The sequence below is a fragment of the Hyperoodon ampullatus genome (genome assembly GCF_949752795.1).
Source record: "Hyperoodon ampullatus genome assembly, chromosome: 10".
NCBI lineage: Eukaryota > Metazoa > Chordata > Mammalia > Artiodactyla > Ziphiidae > Hyperoodon > Hyperoodon ampullatus.
In genome coordinates this window covers 66,037,316-66,060,539 of record NC_136923.1, presented here as the reverse complement: position 1 = coordinate 66,060,539, position 23,224 = coordinate 66,037,316, and the positions used below count along the sequence as shown (strand labels likewise).

Here is a 23,224-nt window from a genome sequence, read left to right as displayed (position 1 = left end):
GAGTTCGTCCTTTTCACTGCAGCTTGAAGGGACATTGGATAAGGAATGTCATCACCAGGCCCAGATGCCTTGTAATCAACCATTCTCGGTGCCCTGCATGGAAAGGCAATTAAAGCAAGAATTAAAAAGCCACAGCATCATTTAAAATCCAATAACACGGCTGGCCTGAAATGTGTCCTCAGTCTCTGGGGAGGGTGGAGGTGGCGTGTGGGGAGGTGCTGAGGACAGAGGAATGCGGCGACGAGGGAAGAGAAAGAGTCGGAAAGGGAGAAAATGGTGGCATGGGAACGGAGGTTTCTGAGTCTCACATGCCTTCCCACCACATAGCCAAAGTCTGCTCACCCCACTCCCATCCCACCCTGCCTTGGAAGCCCTCCCTGATGACTGGCCTTAAGGAAGTCCTCTCCTCTGGAGTCCTCTAGAGCTGACTCCCCTCTCCTGGTATTCAGCATTGATTCCTGGCTATTCGTCTTCCTTGTCAACCAGAGCATGTGCTTCTGTGGATATGGACTGTGATTACTTTATCAGTCCACACCCAGTGTCTTTGGCTGAAACTTTTTTTTTTTTTTTTTTTTTTTTTTTTTAGCGGTACGCGGGCGTCTTACTGTTGTGGCCTCTCCCGTTGTGGAGCACAGGCTCCGGACGCGCAGGCTCAGCGGCCATGGCCCACAGGCCCAGCCGCTCCGCGGCATGTGGGATCTTCCCGGACCGGGGCACGGACCCGTGTCCCCTGCATCGGCAGGCGGACTCTCAGCCACTGCGCCACCAGGGAAGCCCTGGCTGAAGCTTTTAACACAGTCCCACCTTTGCACCCTATCACCTCCCCACAACCCAGCAAGTCCATCCCTAAGTTGAGAATAATAAAAACCGTGATCCTCACGAGCCTGTGTGTTAAAACACAAAGCAAGTCTGGCCATTTCCCCCGCTTTTGTTGCCAGTATCTAGAAAGGGCTCATGCACATCCCTTCATGTAAAAGCTCTGAATTTGCTTTTCACCCCTAAGAGACCCAGAGAATTTCTAATCTACTAAAATGACGTTAACCCTTTTCACATCAAATAAAGCCTTCCTGCAGGTAATCTTCCTGTCACAAGCTGACTGCCTTGATGTGACTTGGAAGTGAGTGGGGATACTCGGTTCCCTTTCATTTTCCCTCCTCCTCAGTAGAACCCTAAACCGGAAGGATTCAAGTTTGATAGGAGCTATTCTTGCAATTTATGCCTTCTGTCCCTTGGGAGCTTACTCGTGTCTATTTTAAATAAATTCCCTCTTTTTTCTCTCCTTTTTACAAAGAACAACTGCAAATCTTCTCTGAGGATAGCTTTTCTTTGGGGTGGAATTCAGTCTGACAGTCAAACATTCATGCGATAGGCCCTGGGTGAATAACGATTAAACGAATTATCTCTGTGATTGGGTCTTGCCTGAGACCTGGGGGGGTGTTCCCTCAAAGTCCTGCAGTGTTTTGGGCTGCAGTTTCCCAATAACTTGGTTGCTCTTTCAAGAAAAATCATATTCTAAGAAGTGGAAAAGGAAACAGACAGATGAGTGCTCCCAGGGGCGGTGAGGGTGAGCTCTAATGCCCCCGTCTTCAGGGCTGCTCTGGGCAGCTCTTTCTTGTGTTAGGTCTAGGGGAGAATAGTTAAGGCTTGCCACTATCTAAACTGCTCTCTCCAAATTCATCTTGCTGATGTCCTGGATCCTATGGTGTGAGCACAAGATCATGCCTCTGTCTTGCCTTGCTATCCCAGCTGGGATTTTAGGACCTGCCCATTTGGCACCTCCTTCACTTAGATGTGGTGCACGATAGACCACAATGGTTCAGGACCTGAGGACCACGCTTACTGTGGTGGGAGACCAGGTCTCTGCTCATCCAGACATTCATGAAGAGGCCAGAGCTGTGAATGGCCCCTTTAGCAGCAAACAAATGCCCCCGAATTCCTGGGTAAACTCACCCTCCTCCATTGCCCCCCCACGCTTGCCCAGACCCCACCTGGCCACCCAACCCTAGCGCTGGACCACAGAGGAAACAGAATCCTCCCCCTTTCCCTGCCACTCGCCTCCAGAGTGGGCTGGTGTGAAGGAGGCTGCGTGACTGCCACAGCTGTCAACGGCAGAGGCTGCATGTGGCCCGCTGCTCCCGTTAGGAGCCGTTGGCAGCCCCCCAGATCCAAAACGCGTCAGCCCAGCAAATGTGGGAAGGTCAGCGACTGAGGTTCAGTGATGCAATGGAAAAGAAGAAGTTGGGACAGCTAACGCCTTTTACCTGAATCTACCCTGGATTAGGCTGACATTTGAAATGACTTTGGCTCCCATCCACACAGCATAAAACCTCTACCAAGACTTCTCTCCTTCTTAAACATGAAAGCACGAATTTTTCTCAAGCACCAACTTCCCTGATCATTTATGAAGATGTGTCAGCTGTCTCTGCCTCCTTGTTCTAGCACCTCGTGCCCTGGGATCAGGGAGCTGGGAGCTGCCTGCCCCGAAGGGGTTGAAGAGAAAGGAGGTGCTTCAGCTTATGAGAGGCCAAACTTTCCTTAAAATTAATTCGTCACTTGCAAAGCCATCTGCTTTCTCTTCACACACATCTATCATCTCCATAAAAATAAACACATATAACTAAAATTCAATGAAAAGGAGACCCGGTGTCATCAGTTCAATTCACAGAAGGAACAGATCTCACCAAAGTCCGGGCCACAGACCCAGCTCTTAGCACCCGCGTCCTGTCCCTGGAAGAAAAGTTATGTGACCTCTTCTTCTTAAAGTTTTATAGCAGCAGCTTTCGTGATAAACCCCCATAAATAGAAAGGGAACCCAGAAGCAAGTTGGTGACTGGGACATTTCTAGGAGTATATTAACCACCCAGGGATGTATTGACCGGGAAGTCGGCAGGAATGCTATTGTGAAACTCAGCCGAGTCCCGAAGTTCTGTGCACACTGTCAACAGTCCAGGCGGCTTAACCGAATAGATCTTATCGGATTGTTTCGGGTCCAGGTTGTGGTCGAGTGTGGGATGGACTCTACAGGAAACCGGAGACACAGGAATGTTCATTGAACATGTAGCAGATGTAACACACAAACAAGAAGCTCAACAAATTGGAAGTTAATTCTGGGTGGACCCTCTGCATGTCTGTGTTCTCCTCTCCACTGGCACTGCTTCTCTACCAGGGGTTCTTGGGCTACAGTGGTGTCTGCTGTGTATCATTTCTCAATGAATCATTTGTGTTCTGAAAAAGGACCCTGAGCCATAGAAGGAAAAGAGTAAAAATACCCCACAGGTCACCGAAGCCTATGTCCCCTGGGCCAGGGCACAGTCATTGCCTAAAATACATCTCTCGGTGCTTTGCCTGCCCTAGTTTTAAATGCCGTCCCCATGGGCTAGGAGTTTTGCCTGTGAACCCAGTCGCACACCCCCAGCTCTGTGGGGGGCATCAAGGGCTTGGAACCGAAGGGGAAGCAACAGCTATCCCTCCCCCTCCCCCACAGCTCCCGCACTTGAGAAGCGGGTTCTTTGCCTCTCCTTGGCCTTGGCATAAGGTGAGCAGTGCACGTTTAATTCTTCCCAGAGTTCTGGGCAAGCTGACCTTTGGAAACCTTTCATTTTTCATTTTGATGCCATAAGCTTTGGCACTCCCAGCAATCCCGGGCTATTTTTGCTCATTTGAACTCCGTCATCCTCTAGACGCCCTCTGCCTCTTTGAGGGGAAACAAGACAGTGTTCAAGCCGCCACACCTCCCCCCAGGAGCCCCCAGTTGCAGTTTTCCTTCTCTGCCGGCCCCTCCCTGTCACCCACATCCTCCGTGCTGTGTCCTCGGGGCCTCGATGACATATGTCCAGCAGCTCACCTGCCCGTTTCCAGCTCATAGTTCTAACCTCCTGACGTCTTCTTGCATTAGGTCTCTGTCGATCCTGATGTTGGCTACATCTCCCAATTTAGTCTCAGCTGCAAATGTAATTAACATGCCGTTGCCTCCCTGTTCCAGGCCATTAATGGAGATGTTACCGCAGTACCCCGCAAACGATATTTTCAAGGTCATGAGGAGAGGAGAGCTAAGCTGCTAATACCTCTGCCCAACACGGGGGAAAGAGGCAATCAAGTGCCCACATGTGGTTTGAGTCATTTCCTCTGGGTTTTGGGAACTTCCTTTCTCTGACTTGCGTTAGGTTTTTATGTCTCCCCTCAGCTTCAGCCGCTGCACATCCAGGGCAATTCCCATTTGGAGAATGAAGAACATCAGATTATGTCTTCATCTTATTTTTGTCCATTTTCTAGCAGGAGAAACAGCCACTAAGTGAACATTTGGAGGGAGAGACGGTGTACATGATAAAGACAAAGTTGTCGTTATCAGGCTTGTTATCCGTCCACCTCTCCATTCCTGAAGGAGTAACCGTGACAGTGGAAAATACACATTGAGGCCAAGGCACCTGACAGCTAGGGTAAAACAGGCCTGTTCTTGCTGAGTCGGTTCCTAAAGGGCCGACCCACAAGATCTGCCACCAAGAGGGACATGTCCTTGTGGCTGGTGCCGCTAACCCTGTTTGTGACCCCATAGCAGACCTTGAGCCCCCCGCCCGCCCCCTCCCCCATAGTCTACATCCCTCTCTGCATTACGAGGAGTAGCCCTTTATGAACCCCGATTTGCCTTCCTTCCACACCAAACTGCAGATACCATAGCGTAGCACTGCAAACTGCTTGGATCAGAAGTACTGAATCACAGAAGCAACTCAGGATAATGCTATTTATGCCCAGAAAATTGATCCCAGGTTATTTACTGTTTCCAGCACTTCCCTTCTCCCCATCCCTCATTGCAGGGCTGTCTCCGGTTTCCAGGCTCCTAATCATTTCTCAGACAGAGTGTCTTGAAGGTGTCTCTAGACAAGAGCCCAGACTGGCCCAGCAGAGTGTGAAGGGGCGGGGGGCGGGAATAGCTTCGCATCTCCCCCGTGCTTGGCGGACAGGCTTGCCGCGCCCTCCCACCCCCCGCCAGCTGCAGTCCTTCTTGGGTCCAGATCTGGTCTCTCCAAACCTAAGAACATACGAGAACCACCTATGCGTGTCCCAGTTGGTCATCTGGGACTGCGTCACGGTCAGATGCCTTGCCAGGCAGATGGCTTAGGGAGAGAGCCACAGGTTTGGAGAATTTGTACCTGGCCTCTGTTGTGGGCCTTCCCCAGCTGTAAACATTCATGTGCTCACTCATCAGATACTGAGAGGCAAAAAAGCACAGTAGATTCTAAAGCCAGACTCCTGAGTTTGATCCCTGGTCCTGCCATTTTAATAGCTGTGTGATGTTAGGCCAGCTGTTTCAGCTCAGTTTTCCCACCTATAAAATGGGATAGTAGCCACACCAGCCTCATAGGATGGTTGTGAGATTTTTTAAAAACATATGATGTCTGGCTGATATTTATTACGTATCAAACAGCTTTCACACTCCAGACACTGTCGAGGTCAGGGGTCAGCAAACTTTTCCTATAAGGTCCAGATAATAAATATTTTTGGCCTTGTGGGCATTAATGTCTCAACTATTCAACCCTGCTGCTATAGCCCCAAAGCAGCCATAGACAATAAGCAAAGAATGAGCATGGCTGTGTTCCAATAAAACTTTATTTATAGACACGGAAATGTGAATTTCATATCAATTCACCTGTCACTAAATATTATTCTTCTTTTGATTGTTTTAATTATTAAAAATGTAAAAATTACTCTTAGCTCAAAGTCTATATAAAAATAGAGGGCGAGCTGGATTTGACCCACATTGGCTGACCCTTGGTCGAGGCGCTGGAGTTGCAGATACTATGTCCTGCCGTAGGAGCCCATGAGCTTCCCTGAGCCTGGGAAGGGCTCCTTCACAGCCCTCAGGCTACTATGCCCCCACCAAGCTCTCTGACCTTGTCTTAAAAGTCTCTCTCAAAACGGGGACACTGAGACTCTGATCAGGCCAGGGTTAAGAAATGGCAATTCAGTTCCAAGCCCTGGCATTTTGAGCTCTAATTCCTCTAAGATAGATAAATTTCAGACTCCAGAGACCCAATGCACAAGTGTGTCACCAATCCAGCGCACTGGAAGAGGTCTAACCTTGCATCTGGAATAGAACACGGAGCCCCAGCTGGTGGGAAGCCCTGCTGAGCAGGAAATTTAGAGGTTATCTGGGTTGGGTTTGAAGCACTGCAAACATTTGTTTCTTTCAGAAGGCAAAAGCCAGAGCTGATAGAAGGACGACAGGATAGGTGTTCCTGGATGAGGAGCAGGGGTTCTGAATGTTTGGGGCAGCCTCTCTGGAAGACACTAATGGCCAACAAGGTTCACCTGGGGAAAGGCCTCTGCCCACTAGACTCTCGGGACTTCACACCAGTCTGCCCAGCCACCTCCCCACTGGTCTCCCAGCCCCGCCTCTCCCTGCTCCAACGCCTACACCCAGACACTGAGTGATCTTCCACCATGACACATTTGTTGTATCCCCTTCAAGACACCGTGAGGACCCCCGGTTTCCTCCTCCATCAAATCTAAATCCTTCTGCTTGGTTTCTAAGGGTCCCAGACTGACCCTTTTCCAACCACACAGTGGACCTCCCAGAACACCACCATCCTCTGCACCTGTGTGTGTCCTGCATCCCAGAAGCCCCCGCTCCCAACCTCTGCCACACCTGGTCACATCCAGCCTTGGCCTTGATATGAAGAGATCTTGCAGTAGGGTCACAGAAGAGGGATTTAATTGTGCTTCAGTTTCCTTATCTGTAAAACGGGGAAAATAAGAGCACCAACCTCATGGGGTTGCTGAGATTTAATTAGAACACGTGTGTCGAGCGTTCCCTGAGTGGTGCCAGAGTCGCCACTGTATTTGGAAACGTCACCAGCCAGCAGCAGCCAGTCCTGTCTGAGTGCAGAATACATTCACCTCTTCCCTCTTTGAATATTTTTTAAGTTACCATTTGAATGACACAATTACACAAAAGATTTCCAGGGTAGGTGTCCCTTCTCCCCATTTAGGCTACAAACCTTTTGTACTGAAAGCATTACACCTTCCCTGGCGCTCCACGGAGACTCTGCCTCCACGGCCCTGGGTCTGGACAGTCATTTGCTTTTCCCTAATCTATTGAAATGCTGCCACACACTCTGGTGTCCTTTCTTTCGTGAGGAGCTTCAGGGGAAAAGGCTGAAGACAAGTTATCTTCCTAGTACAGCGCTTTGACAGGCCAACAGATAATCTGATCAATAGAGCGGCCTGGAGACGGTCAACATTATATATTTAAGTAACAAAAAGAAAGGGCTTTTGTTAAAATGACCCTCTGAGAGGCAGTCGAGCTCTAAGTGGACAGGAGAGTGCCATCTGGGCGGGGGCTGGCCTCCACCAAACGCTGACTTTCACTCAAGGAAAAGGCCTTCCAGGAAAGGCCCTGACGTCCACAGCGTGGCAGGCCCTGCCCATTGTTTCCACGAGCTTCAAGAATCCAGGCTCCCCACCCAGAGCCCCCAAAGGTATGGCCAAAGGTTAATGGGCTCCAAAGGGAGGGCAGGAGGTATATAAGGGACCATCAGACCAGTCAGACACCAGCGGACAAGCAGACAGAGGCTCTGCCTGATCCACTCAGACCTCACTCACACTGTGAGTAGCCAGAGAAGGTGGGTGGGGGAGGTATCAGCAGTAGCCCGAGGATGGGATGTGAGCCAAGCTAGCCCCATCCAGAGCTCTCTGGGGTGAGCTGACCCGCTCCTGTGGCCCTCTGCCACCTTCAAATACCCACCTGGGCTTCAGACTGAGTGCCCCGAGCTGGTTTCCAGCATACGGGTTAAAGCTGCACACAGTGGGCAAGCACAGGGCTGCCCGGAGGCATGCAGGCTGGAGGGAGCAGCAGGAGGTGCAAATCCTGGCAAAAGTGAAGCTGTCTGTGGTCGGTGGTGCCATCGACTGCAGGCCGGGAACCCAAGCCAGAGCCCAGCCTGGATGCAGGGCCATCCCACTTGGCATGGGATCTTGGCTCTGGGAAGTTAAGGGGAAAGGCTGGGCCCCTAGGGAGATGACATGGCAAGACTAGTGGGGCCCAGGGTTCCTAAAGGAGAGAGAGAGAAGAGACAGGTGTCCCCTCAGCCAGAGCCGAGCGCCTGAAGCCTGGAGCCCCACTCCCGGTAACGGAAAAGGAAAATCAACAGCTCATCATAGAGTTAAAAGCCCTCGCTCCTACTCTGAGCTCCCCAGAACGCAAATGAATGTAGGTGACAAGTCGGCTGCCAGTTGGAGCACGAAAATGAGCAGCAATTGGATTTTTGCCTTTTTTTAATTTAAAGTTTTTATTGATTCTTATGGAGTGAATTAAATGTGAACACCAGAATGAAAAGGGATCCATAGCATCTCCGTGAAGGAAATGGGACACCATTAATGTGACACAGCTGTCTCCTCTGAAAGGGAGCTGGGGCCCCAGAGACTCCACAGGGAAAGGAAAGGAGGAACAGTGATTCAGAGCACCCCACCCTCACCCGGGCTCTGTTACCTCAACAGAGCACAGGGCCTCAGTTTCTGAGACGTGGTCTTCAGTGGGTGGGTGGTCCTTCCCACCCTCCTGGGAATTTGTATGCAGCCGGCATAGGGGGCTTTGGCTGTCTGAGCTCTCGTGTTCTTTCTCATGGAGTTTTAGCGACATGGAGAGACCAAGTAGGACAGGGCAGTGGGAGAGCAAGAAGACAGAGGGGCCTTCACACAACCAAGGAGACAGGCCCTAGCAGAGAGGCAGGACGCAAGCCCACAGCCTTGGAAGATTCTCTCCAAAGGGAGAGTCGAAGTTGGACCTGTAGGGAAGCTTGGAGGCCAGTCTGGGGCAGGACCTTCTCCTCCCAATGGAATCCAGCTCTCCCAAGGGCTGTGGGAGCCCTGAGGTGACCCCCAGAAGCTCTTTATCTGAACCCTGTAATCCCCCCCCACCCACTGCAGCAGAGGCTGCTCCGGTCTCCCTTCCCTGCTCCAGGGTCCTGCCCCCTGTGGTGCCCTCCTCCCCTTTCTGTGGGCAGAGGCCACATGGAGAGGGTATTAGGACGAGCGCCGGGCCTCAGAAGGCCAGGCCTCCAGCCCACACTGCCTTCAAATGGGTCCCTTCACCTCCCCAGGCCTCCTCCACTCCCTAGATCACACCTGCTCCCAGGTGGGCATGAGGAGTGTGCGAGAGAGGGCTTGGAATGGTAAGGAATCGACCAAGGCCAGCGTCCAGCAGGCCACGCCCCCCTCCACAGGACCATCCTGCCCCGGCCCCTCTCTCAAGTCCCTGCACTCCTGAGGTCCTCACGCCCACCTGCTCCCTGGTGTCTTGGCAGCCCTCCTTCCCGCCAGCCATTCCTGACACACCCACTTCCAGGATGTGGGAGGGCCTCACACATGCTCACGCTGGCACCTCGCCAGCACTGGTGGCATTGGTGCGGGTTGTTACAGGGAGGAAGTTGTTTCTGGATGGCGGCCAGCAGGCAGCTGGACTCGCTGGAGCTGGGAAAGGGTTTGTTCCAGAGCCGGTGCTGGCCCAGAGGGGTGGGAACCCTGCTCTGCTCTTAGATGCTGCTCCAAGCTGAAGTCTTCCATCTGGCTCTGCCTCCGCATGGGCAGAGGGTCTCCGCCCTTCCTCTCTAGACCTGGGGTCTTGGCCCAGTGCTCCCAGGGCAGAGCTGGAATCAGCTGGGCCTGGGTGCATCCCTTTTATCATCCTAATCGGCTCAGGGAGCAGGCAGGGCTCTCTGGATCTTGGGGCTTGGTTCTGCTGACAATCTAAAAGTTTCTTAATCTGCAGCATGGGGTCCCTCCTGCTTCATCAGCCCAGCTGACCCCAGGAGACCTCGTCAGTAACAAAGGGAAGGGCCAAGTGGAATGATTCTTCCCCGGTGTGTGCAGGGGGCAGGGCAGCCTCTCCCAGGTGCTTAGGGCAGAGAGGGGGCTCTGAGTTCCTCTGGTACAGCCCCACACCAGACCCAAGTCCAGACAGGGTAAGTGGCTTGCTCAAGATCACACAGCTCCACGTGGGCCATGGACCAGAGCTGAGGGCTCCTGCCTCTAACGCAGCAGCGTGTCCCTGTACCCTACATTGGTGACAGGAGCTCCCTGTTTTCGTCCAGCTCCAGGATGCTGTCCCGCGAGACCGTGGCCTTTCTGCTGGTGGTGCATGCAGCCACCATGCTGGCTTCCCAGACGGAAGCCTACATTCCCATCTTCACCTACAGCGAAGTCCAGAGGATGCAGGTAAGATATTCCCAGGGTGCCCGCCTCCCCAGTGTGGCCGAGTTGACCCGCAGCCCTGCTCAGCACTGAAGTCACATTAGTTTCTCTGAGGCCTGTGTCCCTTCAATAAACCCATGTTTAATCAGCTATGCCAGGGACACTGAGGCGAATATGCAAAACCAGGACCCCAGATAACCCCAGGCCCCAGCCGTCTGCACGGCCACTTCCACTCTTACACTAGTAACACAAAGGTATCAGTGGCTCCTACAGGCGACATCTTTTCCCACCCCTGCCCATCCTTCAGGGGAAGTTTTCAATTAACAAGCCAATAAATATTTGTGGAGCATCTCTGCAGCACAAAGGGCCACCCCAGGTGAGAGGCCAGACACGCAAGGAAATCTCAGAACCTCCCGTCCTCAGGGAGCTGGTTCGGGAGCCAAGACACAAACATATGAAAGATTCACTAATAACAGAAAACAAAAGGGAGATGTCACAAGGCAGGACGTGATTAATTGTCCAGTAAGTAATGCTGCTGGTATGCGCTGAGTTCAGGGCAGGAGAAAACATGGTGGGCTGGTGCAGAAGAGGGGAACCTGAGCTGAGGGCCTCGAGAGAGAAGGATGGGGGACAGGTGGGCGCAAATGTCTGAGCAGGAAAGAAGGTGCCTTTCCAGGGAGTGGTGGCCAAAGCCTCCTTCTCTTTAGAGCCCAGAAGAAAACAGGGCAGGCTTAATGGAACTCAGGCAGCGGAGCCTAAGGAAAACTGGGCTGCTGGACCTGCCTCCCTGGGCCTTTTACTTTAGACATCAAGGGGTTCTGAGTGTCTCGCCACCTTTGTTTCTCTCTTTCTTTTTTTGGCCGCACTACACAGCTTGTGGGATTTTAGGTCCCCAACCAGGGATTGAACCCGGGCCCTCAGCAGTGAGAGCACAGAGTCCTAACCACTGGACCACCAGGGAATTCCCTGTTTCTCTTTAAATGGGATGAAGTAATGGACGTTCATGTCCCACGTGTCTGAGACCAAGGCTCCAACAGGGATCCATGACTGAGTCAGTTCTCTGGGAGGTCACGTGGCCCTGAGGCACAGCCTCTGTCCCGGGGTAGGTTTCCACACACCCAGTGAACAGCATCCTTTACAGAGGCCAGGCTGGACCCAGCTCCCCTTCTTCAGGGGTGGACATGCAAAGTGATGGAGGAGATACAGAGGATCCCCTAAACCTACCTTCTTCCACCACTTGGCTCCCTCTGCAGGAAAGATAACCAGATTACCAGCTGTTCCAGAATCACCATGTCCCAGGGCAGGCCCAGAGCTGAACCCCCAGAGTGTCCTCAGAGAAACCAAAGGAACGGGGGTGTATCTGAGCTCAGTGCTCAGGGACCTAGCAAGCAGGATGCCCGACAAGATGTGGGGCTGGACAGAAAGAGTCAAACTCAGTATTACACGAACTGGCAAAATGGCAACCAAAGGACGCTTGGCATTAATCTGCTCTGTGGTTTTCCTCCTCATAATTGCCAGGCACTGGCATTTTTATGAAGAAGCTGCAAACTCCTTCCTCCATAATTCATCTCCCTGTCTTGCCTCATAAATCACCTCCCAGGGACTCCAGTTTCGGGGGCCACCCCACGGCGCCCTCACCATCTCTTTTACAGGCTCTTTGCTAAGAAAAACACATTTTCACACTTAATACGCGAGAAGGGCGGCCATTATTTTCAGCATTTTAACTTAATTAACAGTAACAACCTGGGTGTAACGTTTGAACTACAAAGGAACGGATTCCTCTTCGAGTTGACTTGTTGCTGGGCAAATCGAGGGCCATTGTCAAGCCGCTGGGCGTCTGAGACACCCTGTGAGAGGTGCCTGGGAAAAGGGATTCTTTCGGCCTGAGCGGGAGCTCTGGCCACTTAGCACTCTGGGTAGGGACTCCAAGGGGCCATATGGGTGGTTGAGGGAGGGTGAGTTTTGTACTGTTTTGTGCTCGACCCCTAGGAAAAGGAGCAGTATGAAGGGCAAAAGAAATCCCTGAGTGTACAGCAGAGGTCCAAGGAGGTGGGCCCTCTGGACCCCGCAGAGCTCTCGGAGGAAGAAGAAAAGGAAGTTACCAAGGCAAGCAGACAGGGGGGCAATGCAGAGAAACCCAGTAGGGGGATGGTCCCCAGCCACCACAGAATGTTCTGTGAACCAGACACTGAGGCAACAAGCTCCATCCTAGGAGGGAGAAACAGATACCAAAGATGAGACAATAAACCATTTTAGGCACCAAATAAGGAGGTAGAATAGAGAGTGACGGTGGGGCTGGGGGCACTGCTTTGGCTGCGGGAGTGGAGGGAAGGCCTCTCAGAGGAGGTGACATTTGATGTGAAGCCTGAAGCATCAGGAGGAGCCACCCATGCAAAGAGCTGAGAAGGAACATCCCAGAAGAAGGAGCAGGGAGTGCAAAGGCCCGGCTCAGGAAGCCCCTGGTGGGTCGGAGGCCCTCGAGGCCCAGGGGGTGCTGAGAGAGGGCAAGAGGCCAGCAGGGCCTGGTGGGCCAGGCAAGACGCCTGGGAGGCTGTTGGGGTTTCAGAGCAGGGAGGTCATCTGCTCCGACTCAGAAAGAACAGGGGCGGCAGGAGTGGAGGCAGGAGGCCAGTCAGAAGGCAGCTGTGGTCCTCAGGGAGCAGGCGACGGGGGTGCCGTTTCCTGCCCTAGACTGGAGCCGGGAGACAGCTACTGCGTCAGGACCCAGGGTCCAGGCCTTGAGCGCCCAGTGAGGATGCACAGATTGTCAGGGCTGGAGAGAGCCTTGAGTTTGTCTAGTAGGACTCTTTAATTTCACAGACTCATTTATTCAGACGGAGAACACTTACTAAGCCTCCGTTACGTGCAAGGCACGCTTCTGGGCACTGGGGATAGAGTGACAAACAAAAGAGATAAATCCTCTGCCCTCATGGAGCTCATACTCCCGGGGAGAACAGAAACAAGGTACTGGAAGCATCAGCAACAGACCGCAAACAGGGTAAATAAGCAAACTTTACAGTAGGTCGCCTGGGGATAGGTGATGTGGAGGAAAATAAAACAGGGAAAGGACATGGGGTGGGTGGTAATTTTAAATAGGGTGATCAGAGCAGGTGTCATGAGTAGATTGGTGTTTGTGCAAAGACCTGAAGAGAGGGAGGGAGTGAACCATAAGGATATCTGGGGGAAGAGCTTTCCAGGCAGAAGAAACAGCCAGTGCAAAGGCCCTGAGGCAGGAGTGGGCCCAGAGGAGAGGGGGAGAGGGAGGGAGGGAGAGGAGAGGGGGAAGGAGAGAGAGAGAGAGAGCACTTCAGCCCAGGGTGGTCATGGGGGAGGCAGAGCAAAGTGGTCAGATTCTGGAAATATTTTGGAGGTACAAGCCCACAGGATTTGCTAAAAGAATGGATATAGGATGTGAAGAAAGAGAAAAGTAAAAACTGACTTCAAGGTTTTTGGCTGGAACACCTAGAAGGAAGGATTTGCCACTTACTGAGCTGGTGAAGCCTGTGGTTGGCTCAGGTTGGCAGGAAGATCAGGAGGTCAGACTGGACCTGTGAACTGTGAGATGCCTGTTGGGCACCCAGATGGAGATGTTGCACCGGCAGGTAGATATGCAAGTCTGGACTTTAGGAAAGGTTGGGGCTGGAGACATAAATGTGGGAGTCATCAGCGATTATATAGAATTTCAAGCCAGGACAAGGCGAGATCCTTGTGGGGGTGGTGGGTGGATGGAGAGAGAAGAAGTCCCAGGACTGAGTGTGGAACACTTTCCTGTAAAGGGGTCTGGAAGGGGGGTGGGGCAGACTGGCAGACTGATATCTAGAGAGAGTGGGGGCCTTGCCAAGGTCACACAGTGGTCAAGGCAGAACAGAGCTGGACTCCACACCTCCTGCCTCCCAGTGAACACTGGCCAGTGATCTTTGCACCCCCTTGGGTCCCCACAGCATGCTGTCCACAGACAGTGAGGTCACACATGTGGCACAGAGTGTGACCTCTGTGCTGTCACTGCAGCGGAGGAAGGGGGGGCACTCCTTTCCTTCCCGCATGCTCCCTGGGTTCTAGAGGAGGGAGCCTGGGAGGGAGTCATCCGCCTGGCAAAGGGGGAGCTCACTCAGAACTGCCCTCGAAAGGCACCTGAAACAGAGTTTATGGCACTGACTCTGAGGTTCCCACGGTACAGGTTATATCCGATGTAACATCTCAGGAGGCTTGGGGTGGATACCTCTTGTCCCCTCTCCTTATCCTTAGAACCATGACATGCAGGCCAGGAGGTCCTTTCTGGGTCATCCAGTCCAGCCTCTTCATTTTAAAAGTAAGGAAACTGGGGCTTCCCTGGTGGCGCAGTGGTTGAGAGTCCGCCTGCCGATGCAGGGGACACGGGTTCGTGCCCCGGTCCGGGAGGATCCCTCACGCCGCGGAGCGGCTGGGCCCGTGAGCCATGGCCACTGAGCCTGCGCGTCCGGAGCCTGTGCTCCGCAACGGGAGAGGCCACAGCAGTGAGAGGCCCGCGTACCGCAAAAAAAAATTTAAAAATTAAAATTAAAAAATAAAAAATAAAAGTAAGGAAACCATTCCCACAGCAAGGGAACAGCACAGGCAGGGCTGGAACCGCCAGCCTGCAGAGCCGCCCCTAAGGTTGTCCTTCAGGGCTCCTGAGTCCATTTCCCATCCCCGGTGTGTCGGGTGGGCGGGGGAGCAGGCCTGGGACTCCTCCATCGTGGGTCTCTGGAGAGTTAGGGGTTCTTGGCTTGTGCAGCAAGACCATTGAACCAGGAAGCTCTGAGGGGGGGAGATCAGTTGGTGCCCCTTGCTCTGCCCCAACAACCTCTCTTGGTGGAGAGCCTCCAGACAGCTCCTCCACGGTCTCACGTGTGTCCCCAAGGTGCTAGAGAAAGCGTAGCCTATGGGTCCCGGGAATGGACCCTGGAGCCAGGCCCTCTGGGTGCACTTCTCCCTCTGCTGTTTAGTACCTGTGTGGCCTTGAGCAAGTTACTTGACCTCTTTGTCCTCAGTTGCCTCATCTGCAAAATGGGGATACTAATCCCCATTAGTGTCTCTACATCATAGGGTCATTGAGAGGCTTAACCTATGGAAAGCATTTAGAGTGACACCTGGCACCTGCTACACTCCCACGTGTTAGCTATTATCATTCAGGAGAAGGGGAGGGGACTTTCCTCCTCTGATCCCAGCTTCCCCCACCAGGGTGAGGCTGGTTGATCCTCCTCCCTCCCTGCTGGTCTCAGCAACTTCCAGGATCCAGCCCCCAGGAGAGAATTGGGGAGAGGGGCCAGAATTCCCAGAGGACCCCAGAGGATCTGGAAGAGTGGCACGGCGCCCCCGCGGTCCCTCCAACCACCTGTAGGGCACCCAGGGGTCAACGGTGCACTCTGCCTTCCTGTTAACTCTGCCTTATTTCACAGCTGACTGCTCCCGTGGAAATTGGCATGAGGATGAACTCCAGGCAGCTGGAAAAGTACCGGGCCACCCTGAAAGGTCTGCTGCGTGAGGTGTTGCTGTCCAGCCAGAACGGTAAGCAGAGCCAGGGCGCCTCCGGGTTCCTATTCCTGCAGCGTAGCCAAGTAGGGTTTGGGGGCTGTGATTTGTTTTTCTGCTTTGCTCTTGAGAACCTGGAGCTGCCTTCTGCCTCAAGCTTCCACACCCTACCCCATCTCCGAGGGGAGCCTTAATCACAGATTTGGTGGGGGTACGGGGAGGAGGCGAGGGGGCGGGCCTCGGGTGGCTGCTGGTGGTTGGGGAGGCCCAATTCCCCAGCCAGTGGCATCTCCAGGCCCTGCCTCCAGGGCTCAGACCCCTTGCCCTAAGGCCTTTCTGGCAGAGGACCACAAATGACAGCAACCCCGACCCCTCCCCCTGCACAGATCTGTTCCTTCCCTCTCCAAACGCCACTGAGGCTGGTTGGTGACTCAAATGGAAACCCTGGCGCAGTCTGGCCACAAAAGCCTGCATTTCTTTTTCCCCCATCCATTCTGCAAATCGAAGTCCTGAGCCCCATTTGGCCTTCCCCGGGTCAAGGTCGGCCTGAGTTACTTGTGCAAAGCTAGGTCTTATGTGACAAACAGCCACCAATTTCTTCTCCTAGTCCACAGGAGGAGAGGAGAAAGGCCAGGGGAAAATGTTTGGGGCGGAGGAACTGAGAGGTTAAATTACTAGCCTCAGGCTATGGAAAAAGCTAGAGGGAGAGTCTGGCCAGACCTCCCCACGTTCCTCAGACCTGCAGGCAGGTTTAGAAGGTGGTTTCACAGATGGACCTGATGACACTTCTGAGCTGCAAATTTCCTTTGCTTTTCTCCAGCAGCCAAGTGACAGGTCACCTGGGGGAGAAGCTGGATGGAACTCGGATCCCCCCACCCCCCGGGAGGCCCCGGGAGCCCATCTGCATGGCCCATCTGCTGGGCTTGGAAGGAAAACACCTTCTCCCAAGCAAATCCCCCTCCAGCAAATAAATCATGAAATATACAGAAATGACTCTTTTATTTAATATTTTAATTTCCAAAGGTCAGAGTCAGGTCATGCCATAAAGGGGGAAATAATAAAGCTCAGAGAGAGTTTGGCCATAAATGGTGCGTATATTAGCAAAGCATGTGCCTTTTGTAAGTTCTGTGTGCAAATATTAATTGAGACCCACGGAATTGGAAGATTTGCGCTGGCCCTTCCGTTCTAGGTAAGGAAACAGTCCTGGAGAGATGGCATCTTTTGCCCATGTGCTGAGTCAGTGGCAGAGCAAGCACAGGAGCTCAGGCCTCCTGAATCCTGGTCCATTTTCTGTTTACTGACTCGAGGTCTAATGGACTAGAGCCTTTTAAGGCCTCTGCGCTCAACCCCTTGCTGGGTAACTTCCAGCTAGCCCTTTAACCTCAATGAGCCTTTGCAAAAGCAAGGTGGTAATATCTGCCTTGAGATCTGGGGACGGAGGCACCAGCAAAAAGCACATTACTATTATTATTATCACCTTGTGACTACATGCTCCAGCATCTATGGCAAAATTACACAGCCAACCCATTTATTTCTGCGTTCTAAACAAAACTTGATGGGAAATTTCATTCTAATTTAATTTTACGCTAATGACTGTTCATTTATTTATAAACTGGGGCCATTTAGGAACCCAAGCTCCATCTATAGGTTACCAACAATTAGACGACAGTGCCCATTCCGTATCTCCACCCGCCCCAGCCACTTCAAGGGCTTAGCCGTGGATAACAGTCAGAACAAGACGACTTCAGCCCTTAAAAAGGACCCTCGCTTGGAGTGCTCTGAATGCCCCTCGAGGAAGCTTACACGGGACCCAGAGCCTGCACACAGCATGTTCACAGTTTCCAGTGCACGTACTGATCAACCCAAGAACAGCTGCCGGATCCCGGGAGATGCTGCCCAGACACCCGCTAATAAACGGGGAGAGAGGGTTGCAGCAGGGCACGTGAAGGGAGGAAAAGCCACAGGAATCTAGCTATAAAGCGTGCGATTGGAGCAACTGGATCCAGAACTCCTCCTCGCCCTTCCGAGTTCACCAAGTTCCTCCGTTATCAGTAACGCTCTCCAAGAAGCAAAAAAATAAAATGTTCACTGTCTCTTTCCTTGTGGAAAACACAGATTTCGCGTCTTTTCCTTGCCCTCTGCTGAGATCTGCCACTACAGTGAGACCACCTTCCCCCACCCCCAGCAGGGGGCGCCCATTTCTGGGGCGGGTGGGGGGGGGGGTGTCCCAGCATCCTCTGGGGAATTTTCCCGAAGCTTCTGAGGATTGAAATGGGTGCTATGGAGGGAAATGAGACACCTAGGAGATTTCACCCCGGATGGTTTGCATCTTTTTCAATGGGAATTGCTTCAGCAAGGACAGCACCTAGGAAGCATGAGGATGCTGTCGGTTCCGCAGAACAGCCCGGTTCAAAGCTCAGCGCTGCAGCCGACTTGTCCCCCACCCTCACCCGGTGGCCTCTGAAGTTCTTCCCAGTAATGAGCCACAACGGGGACCCAGCCACCACCTGCTTCTTTATGCACAGCGCCCCGGCTGCCTGTTTAGATATGTCGGCCCCTTTCTTCTCTCGTTTTCCTCCTCCTCCTGCCACTGGTTCGATTTCTCATCATCGGCTCAAATAATTCTTTTTCTCCAATAAGCGCCTCCATTTCCAGGACAGCAGACTCGACTGCTTACAGGACATGCACAGCCCTGGAAGAAATTAAAACTGGATCAGGGGCAGGGGGGTAGCTTGGGGAGGTTCTGAGCTGAGCCAAGGAGAAAATGACCATGTTTTCACAAAACAGAAGTAAAGAGAGACACACTCTTGATTAAAGCTAGAGGATGCCTAGACCAGGACCCAGCCAGCATCAGAGACAGGGAAAGTGCCCAGAGGAACCAGTAGGGCGAGCATGCGGCTTCTCAACATCTGGCTGAGATTTATCCAGCAAAATCTACGAGTCTCTCCAGATACCTGGCAATTAGAGAGAGTTACAGATTACCCGTTTTCATCTGGAATGTACTTTTACACTTAGGACCACGGGTAATTATAGGGCGACCTGAGCCTAGTTTCACAAGATGGAGATGATGAGGTATTTTCTTTGTAACCACGTCGGTGTGATTTTATAATTACTGAGCTACGTGGATTTGCCATGAAATTGAATACTTAAAAGCAAAGAGTAATTGCCTGATATCTGTACTCTATAATTTAGTGTAATCTAATCATGGACAAAGCCCAAAAGAAAATGTTCTGAAAGCATTACATTTTTCTTCATACACAATTCATTATTGACATTGGGGAATGTATTCCATTCCTCTAAAGGAACTCTTACCCACAGATATCAAGGTGTGAAAGTGGCCAAAAGAGTGAGAGTTTTGTTTAATTTTCAGCTGCTGATGAAAAGCAGGTAACATAACTGCTCAATAAACCCATTCTGACACTTTTTTGTGACTCTATTTGCCCCTTCATTGACCTAGAGAGATAGGGCAGGGTACTGAGATGAGGCAGCAAGATGCTGGGCAGAGCTGGGGTCGTTCCAGTCCAAATCTGAGCCAAAAATTGCACCTACATCGTCCCCCTTTCCAACCATACTCTCCCAGTGCCCCCACCACGGTGTGACGCCACCCATGCTATGGTTCGAAGGAAGCCCAGAATAGCCAAGAGAGATGCACGAGGCCGGGGACAAGGTGGACCAAGGGCAAGTCCATGGTCTGGAGCATCTTTAAGGACCTGATAAATGTGTGCAGGGCTTTTCGCAGGAAGAGAATGAGAAAGGAACCCACTAAAAGATTTATGGCTGTTATTATTATAAGGCTCTGCCGAGACAGAGAGAGGTCGGCAGGACAGCAGGCAGCATGGCAGCCCCTTGGGAATCCAGAGCATCCTCCAAGCGGCCCCTCATCTCTACTAAATGTGTGGATGTGGTTATGAAGTAGATTTAGATATTGGAGCTTGTTTTCCCTCTTTTGACTTTAAGAAATCAGGAAGACCAACCGCAGCCTGAGGTGCTCACCTTAAAAAAAAAAACCACAACAAAGTGATGAGAAAGGAGGGCACACAGGACAGCCGTTGACTTTGCAATATTGCCCTCTTCTTGGAAATGTGTGTTCCCATACTCGACAGGCCCAGCGGCAGAACTAGAAGAGACACAGAAAGGCAGATCTGAGAAGGCCCAAAGGGGCCTCGTGGGCAGCTCCCAACAGGACACAGGCAATGGTGGCAAAGAAGCACTAAGATGGAGCCCTTCGGAGGGGAAGACCTAAGGGTCAGTGTCGGAAGTGTGGGGATGGTCACGTGGATAAAAGCTGATGGGCGGGGCTTCCCTGGTGGCGCAGTGGTTGAGAGTCCGCCTGCCGATGCAGGGAACACGGGTTTGTGCCCCGGTTTAGGAAGATCCCACGTGCCGCGGAGCTGCTGGGCCCATGAGCCATGGCCGCTGAGCCTGTGCGTCCGGAGCCTGTGCTCCGCAACGGGAGAGGCCACAACAGTGAGAGGCCCGTGTACCACAAAAAAAAAAAAAGCTGATGGGCAACAAACTGACTTCACTGAAGCTGGTAAAAGTGCTTTGAGGGTGGAGAATGTTGATGGAGGACCCTGAAGGGTTATCAATCCAGGGAAGGGGTGGACTGGATCGGGGAGTTCAGGAGGAAAATGTAGAGGCCCAAGACCTGGGAGGAATGATTGACTCATGAGGTTTTATTCTTTTTTTTTTTTTAATGAGGTTTTTTTTCTTTTCTTTTTTTTAAATTTTCCTTTTTTCTGATTTTATTTTTAATTTTAAAAATTTTTTGGCTGTGGCGTGCGGCATGAAGAATCTTAGTTGCCTGATGAGGGATCAAACCCGTGCCCCCTGCAGTGGAAGAGCGGAATCTTAACCACTGGACTGCCAGGGAGGTCCCTCATGAGGTTTTTTCTGACTGGATTTTCCAAACAGATTGTGAGGCTTCTTCTTGGAGGGATGGGGAAGGGAAGCATGACTGGCAAATATGCTGTAAGTGGTGGCACATTACCCCAAAGGCCTGCTAGACCCAGCGAGGCAGAGGTGGAGCGCTGGGGGATGGGGCGAGGAAAGGCACTGCTGCAAACATGATGGGTTGGAGGCTGAAGGGAAGACAACGGGGTTCGGGTGGGGCTGGGGGAGGGCTGGGGGTCATTTGTCCTTGGGTGTATGTAGCAGCAGCCGGGACCCCAAACACAAGGAAAGCTGACAAAGCCCACACTGGGGACCACCCCAGGGGTGGCCCCGTTTTGGTATTTTTTTAAATCGCCCGAGATCCACTGTGTGGAAATAGACTGTAACTCTGCGAAATGCTGTAACATTAGCTTTGTTTAAGCATCAGTTTCAAGCCGTCTTAGAATACATGGGGCCAGTATTGATGCTGAAAGGCTCATTCTTTATATATTGAACTGCACAGCTGCAAGGAGAAGCACAAATGTTACCAACTCATTTGTCATGCAAACAGTGCTTCAGAAAGAAAGAAAATACTATTATGTGGTATATGTGTTAGGCAATCACTATATCAAATTCATGGTATTCCATGCAAACACAGGCAGAGAAAAGGAAAACAACACTTGGTGAGAGAAATCGCACCACATGGGAGCAGCTAAGTCGGGGGAGATGGCGAGGCTAACTCGGAAGCCTGACCAAGCAGAGGTTGTCATTTCCCCCGCAATGTGGCCAGTGATAAATGCTCCGTGATAGAGCAAGTGGCAGGAATGCAAACGCTGGCAGAGGTGCCTTGTCCAGGGACCCAGGGTGGGGAGACAAGGTGGGGGTGGGCAACGGGACCATAGGGGAGGAGGCGAGATTGGGGGAAGGCGAGAACTGAATTGGAGGGTTAGAAAGAGAATGGGACTTATGAGACCAGCAATAAGTGTTTGGGAAGGGCAGTTGATGATTGATGTGGAAGGAATACAAAGAGGGAGTGGGAGGCAGAACGAAGACCACAGTGTTACTTCCATTTGTCACCACTCCCCATGCTTTCCTTAGGGGTTTCTCTGTCGGGTGGGAGGTTCTACACAGCACTGACGCTGCACACAAATGGGTTAAGTGCAAACACTATGGAGCATGTGTCCTGAGCACCTTATACAAATTACCTCTTCTAATCCTCAGAGCAATCCTATGAGGTTTACTGGCCAACAGGCTAGAACTGTTAGTTGGATATGATCGCACGTCTAATAGTGGTGGAGTTTGGATTCAAGAACCCCCTACTTGGGCTTCCCTGGTGGCGCAGTGGTTGAGAGTCCGCTTGCCGATGCAGGGGACACGGGTTCGTGCCCCGGTCCGGGAAGATCCCACATGCCGTGAGCCATGGCCGCTGAGCCTACGCGTCCAGAGCCTGTGCTCCGCAATGGGAGAGGCCACAACATTGAGAGGCCGCGTCCCGCAAAAAAAAAAAAAAAACCCTACCTAAATCCACAGGTGACACAAGACTATGTCTTGGGGTCTTCTCCTACCTATCTCTCCCTATGAAAATCCCACCATCCGGCCACACGGCCTCCTCGCACAGGCTCAAACTGCCCCTAAGAGCCCAAGGGCATTTGCCTCTTCTGCCCCCACGATGGGATGCAGTGTCCTCCTCTGGCGGGAGATCCTTTCCTGCCAGCATCTGGCCAAGGGCAGGCCCTGCAGCCCCTTGGGGCTCAATGTCAGTGAGTGAACAGCCAGGAAAACACAGAGGCCTGCCGACCATGACCTTAGTTCAGACCAGGTCCCAGAGCATGCCTGGGGTCTACGCCACAACCCAAACAAAGCCCTTCCCTGAACGCATTGGTCCCCAAGCGCAGAGAGAGGCAAAGGATTCCATCTCCCCACTCTCGGCAGTGCTTGTCTTTCACCATTGTCGACTAAAATGCACAACTTAAAAGTTGAGAGTTATGTTTTATTCAGCAGACATTCTTAGGACTTCAAGCCCGGGAGAGAGCCTCTCAGATAACACTGAGAAAACGGTTCTGACGGGGAAGAGGGGCAGTCAGGATATATAGGAGTTTTTGCAATAACACGAGGTAGTTGGAACAAAAGATAGCTGTCAATAAAAAGAAAACCAGATAACTCAAGTTAAGGAATTTAGCACTTTTCTATGTATGGGAAGATGCAAGAGTCTGGGCTCACTTAAACTATTCTTTCACATGCACCTCAGCTATCTGGGGCCAGTATCCTGTGTTTTCTCATCCAGTTTCCTCAAGCTGCACTGTGGGGAGTGGCTGCTAGATGGCGGGCATCCCTTGTTTCCTTCTTGAGTTCCCTCAGGGCTCATCATTGGGGTGACTGTAACGTGGTGGCTAGATCCCTAGTTTACTGATATGGCAGGCAATATTTTCTTACCATTGAGTAATTCATCCATCAAATCAACATGACTTTATCGAGTGCCTACCACGTGCCAGGGACTGTGCAAGGGGAGGAGGATTCAGAGGTAAACACCACTTGCTCTTACAGACGAGAAGGACTGAGCAAGGTGGGAAAGAAAAAAGGAAAACAAAAATAAAACGCCAATAACCCTCAGACCTCCCCAACATGGCAGCCTTGGAGGTTGATTCTGACCTCCTCATCATGGCCCGCCCATAGGGCG

The 23,224-nt window shown here is 52.1% G+C and overlaps 1 protein-coding gene across 1 annotated transcript; it reads left to right on the top strand.

The window, feature by feature from the left end:
- Positions 1–10,092: 10,092 nt before the first annotated feature.
- On the top strand, positions 10,093–23,105 carry MLN (motilin; the record flags this gene model as incomplete). Its single annotated transcript, XM_079712631.1, has 4 exons — positions 10,093–10,209; positions 12,175–12,291; positions 15,603–15,711; positions 23,092–23,105. The coding sequence occupies 4 exons, from the start codon at positions 10,093–10,095 to the stop codon at positions 23,103–23,105; spliced, it is 357 nt and encodes a 118-aa protein (XP_079568757.1).
- Between the last annotated feature and the right edge of the window lie 119 nt (positions 23,106–23,224).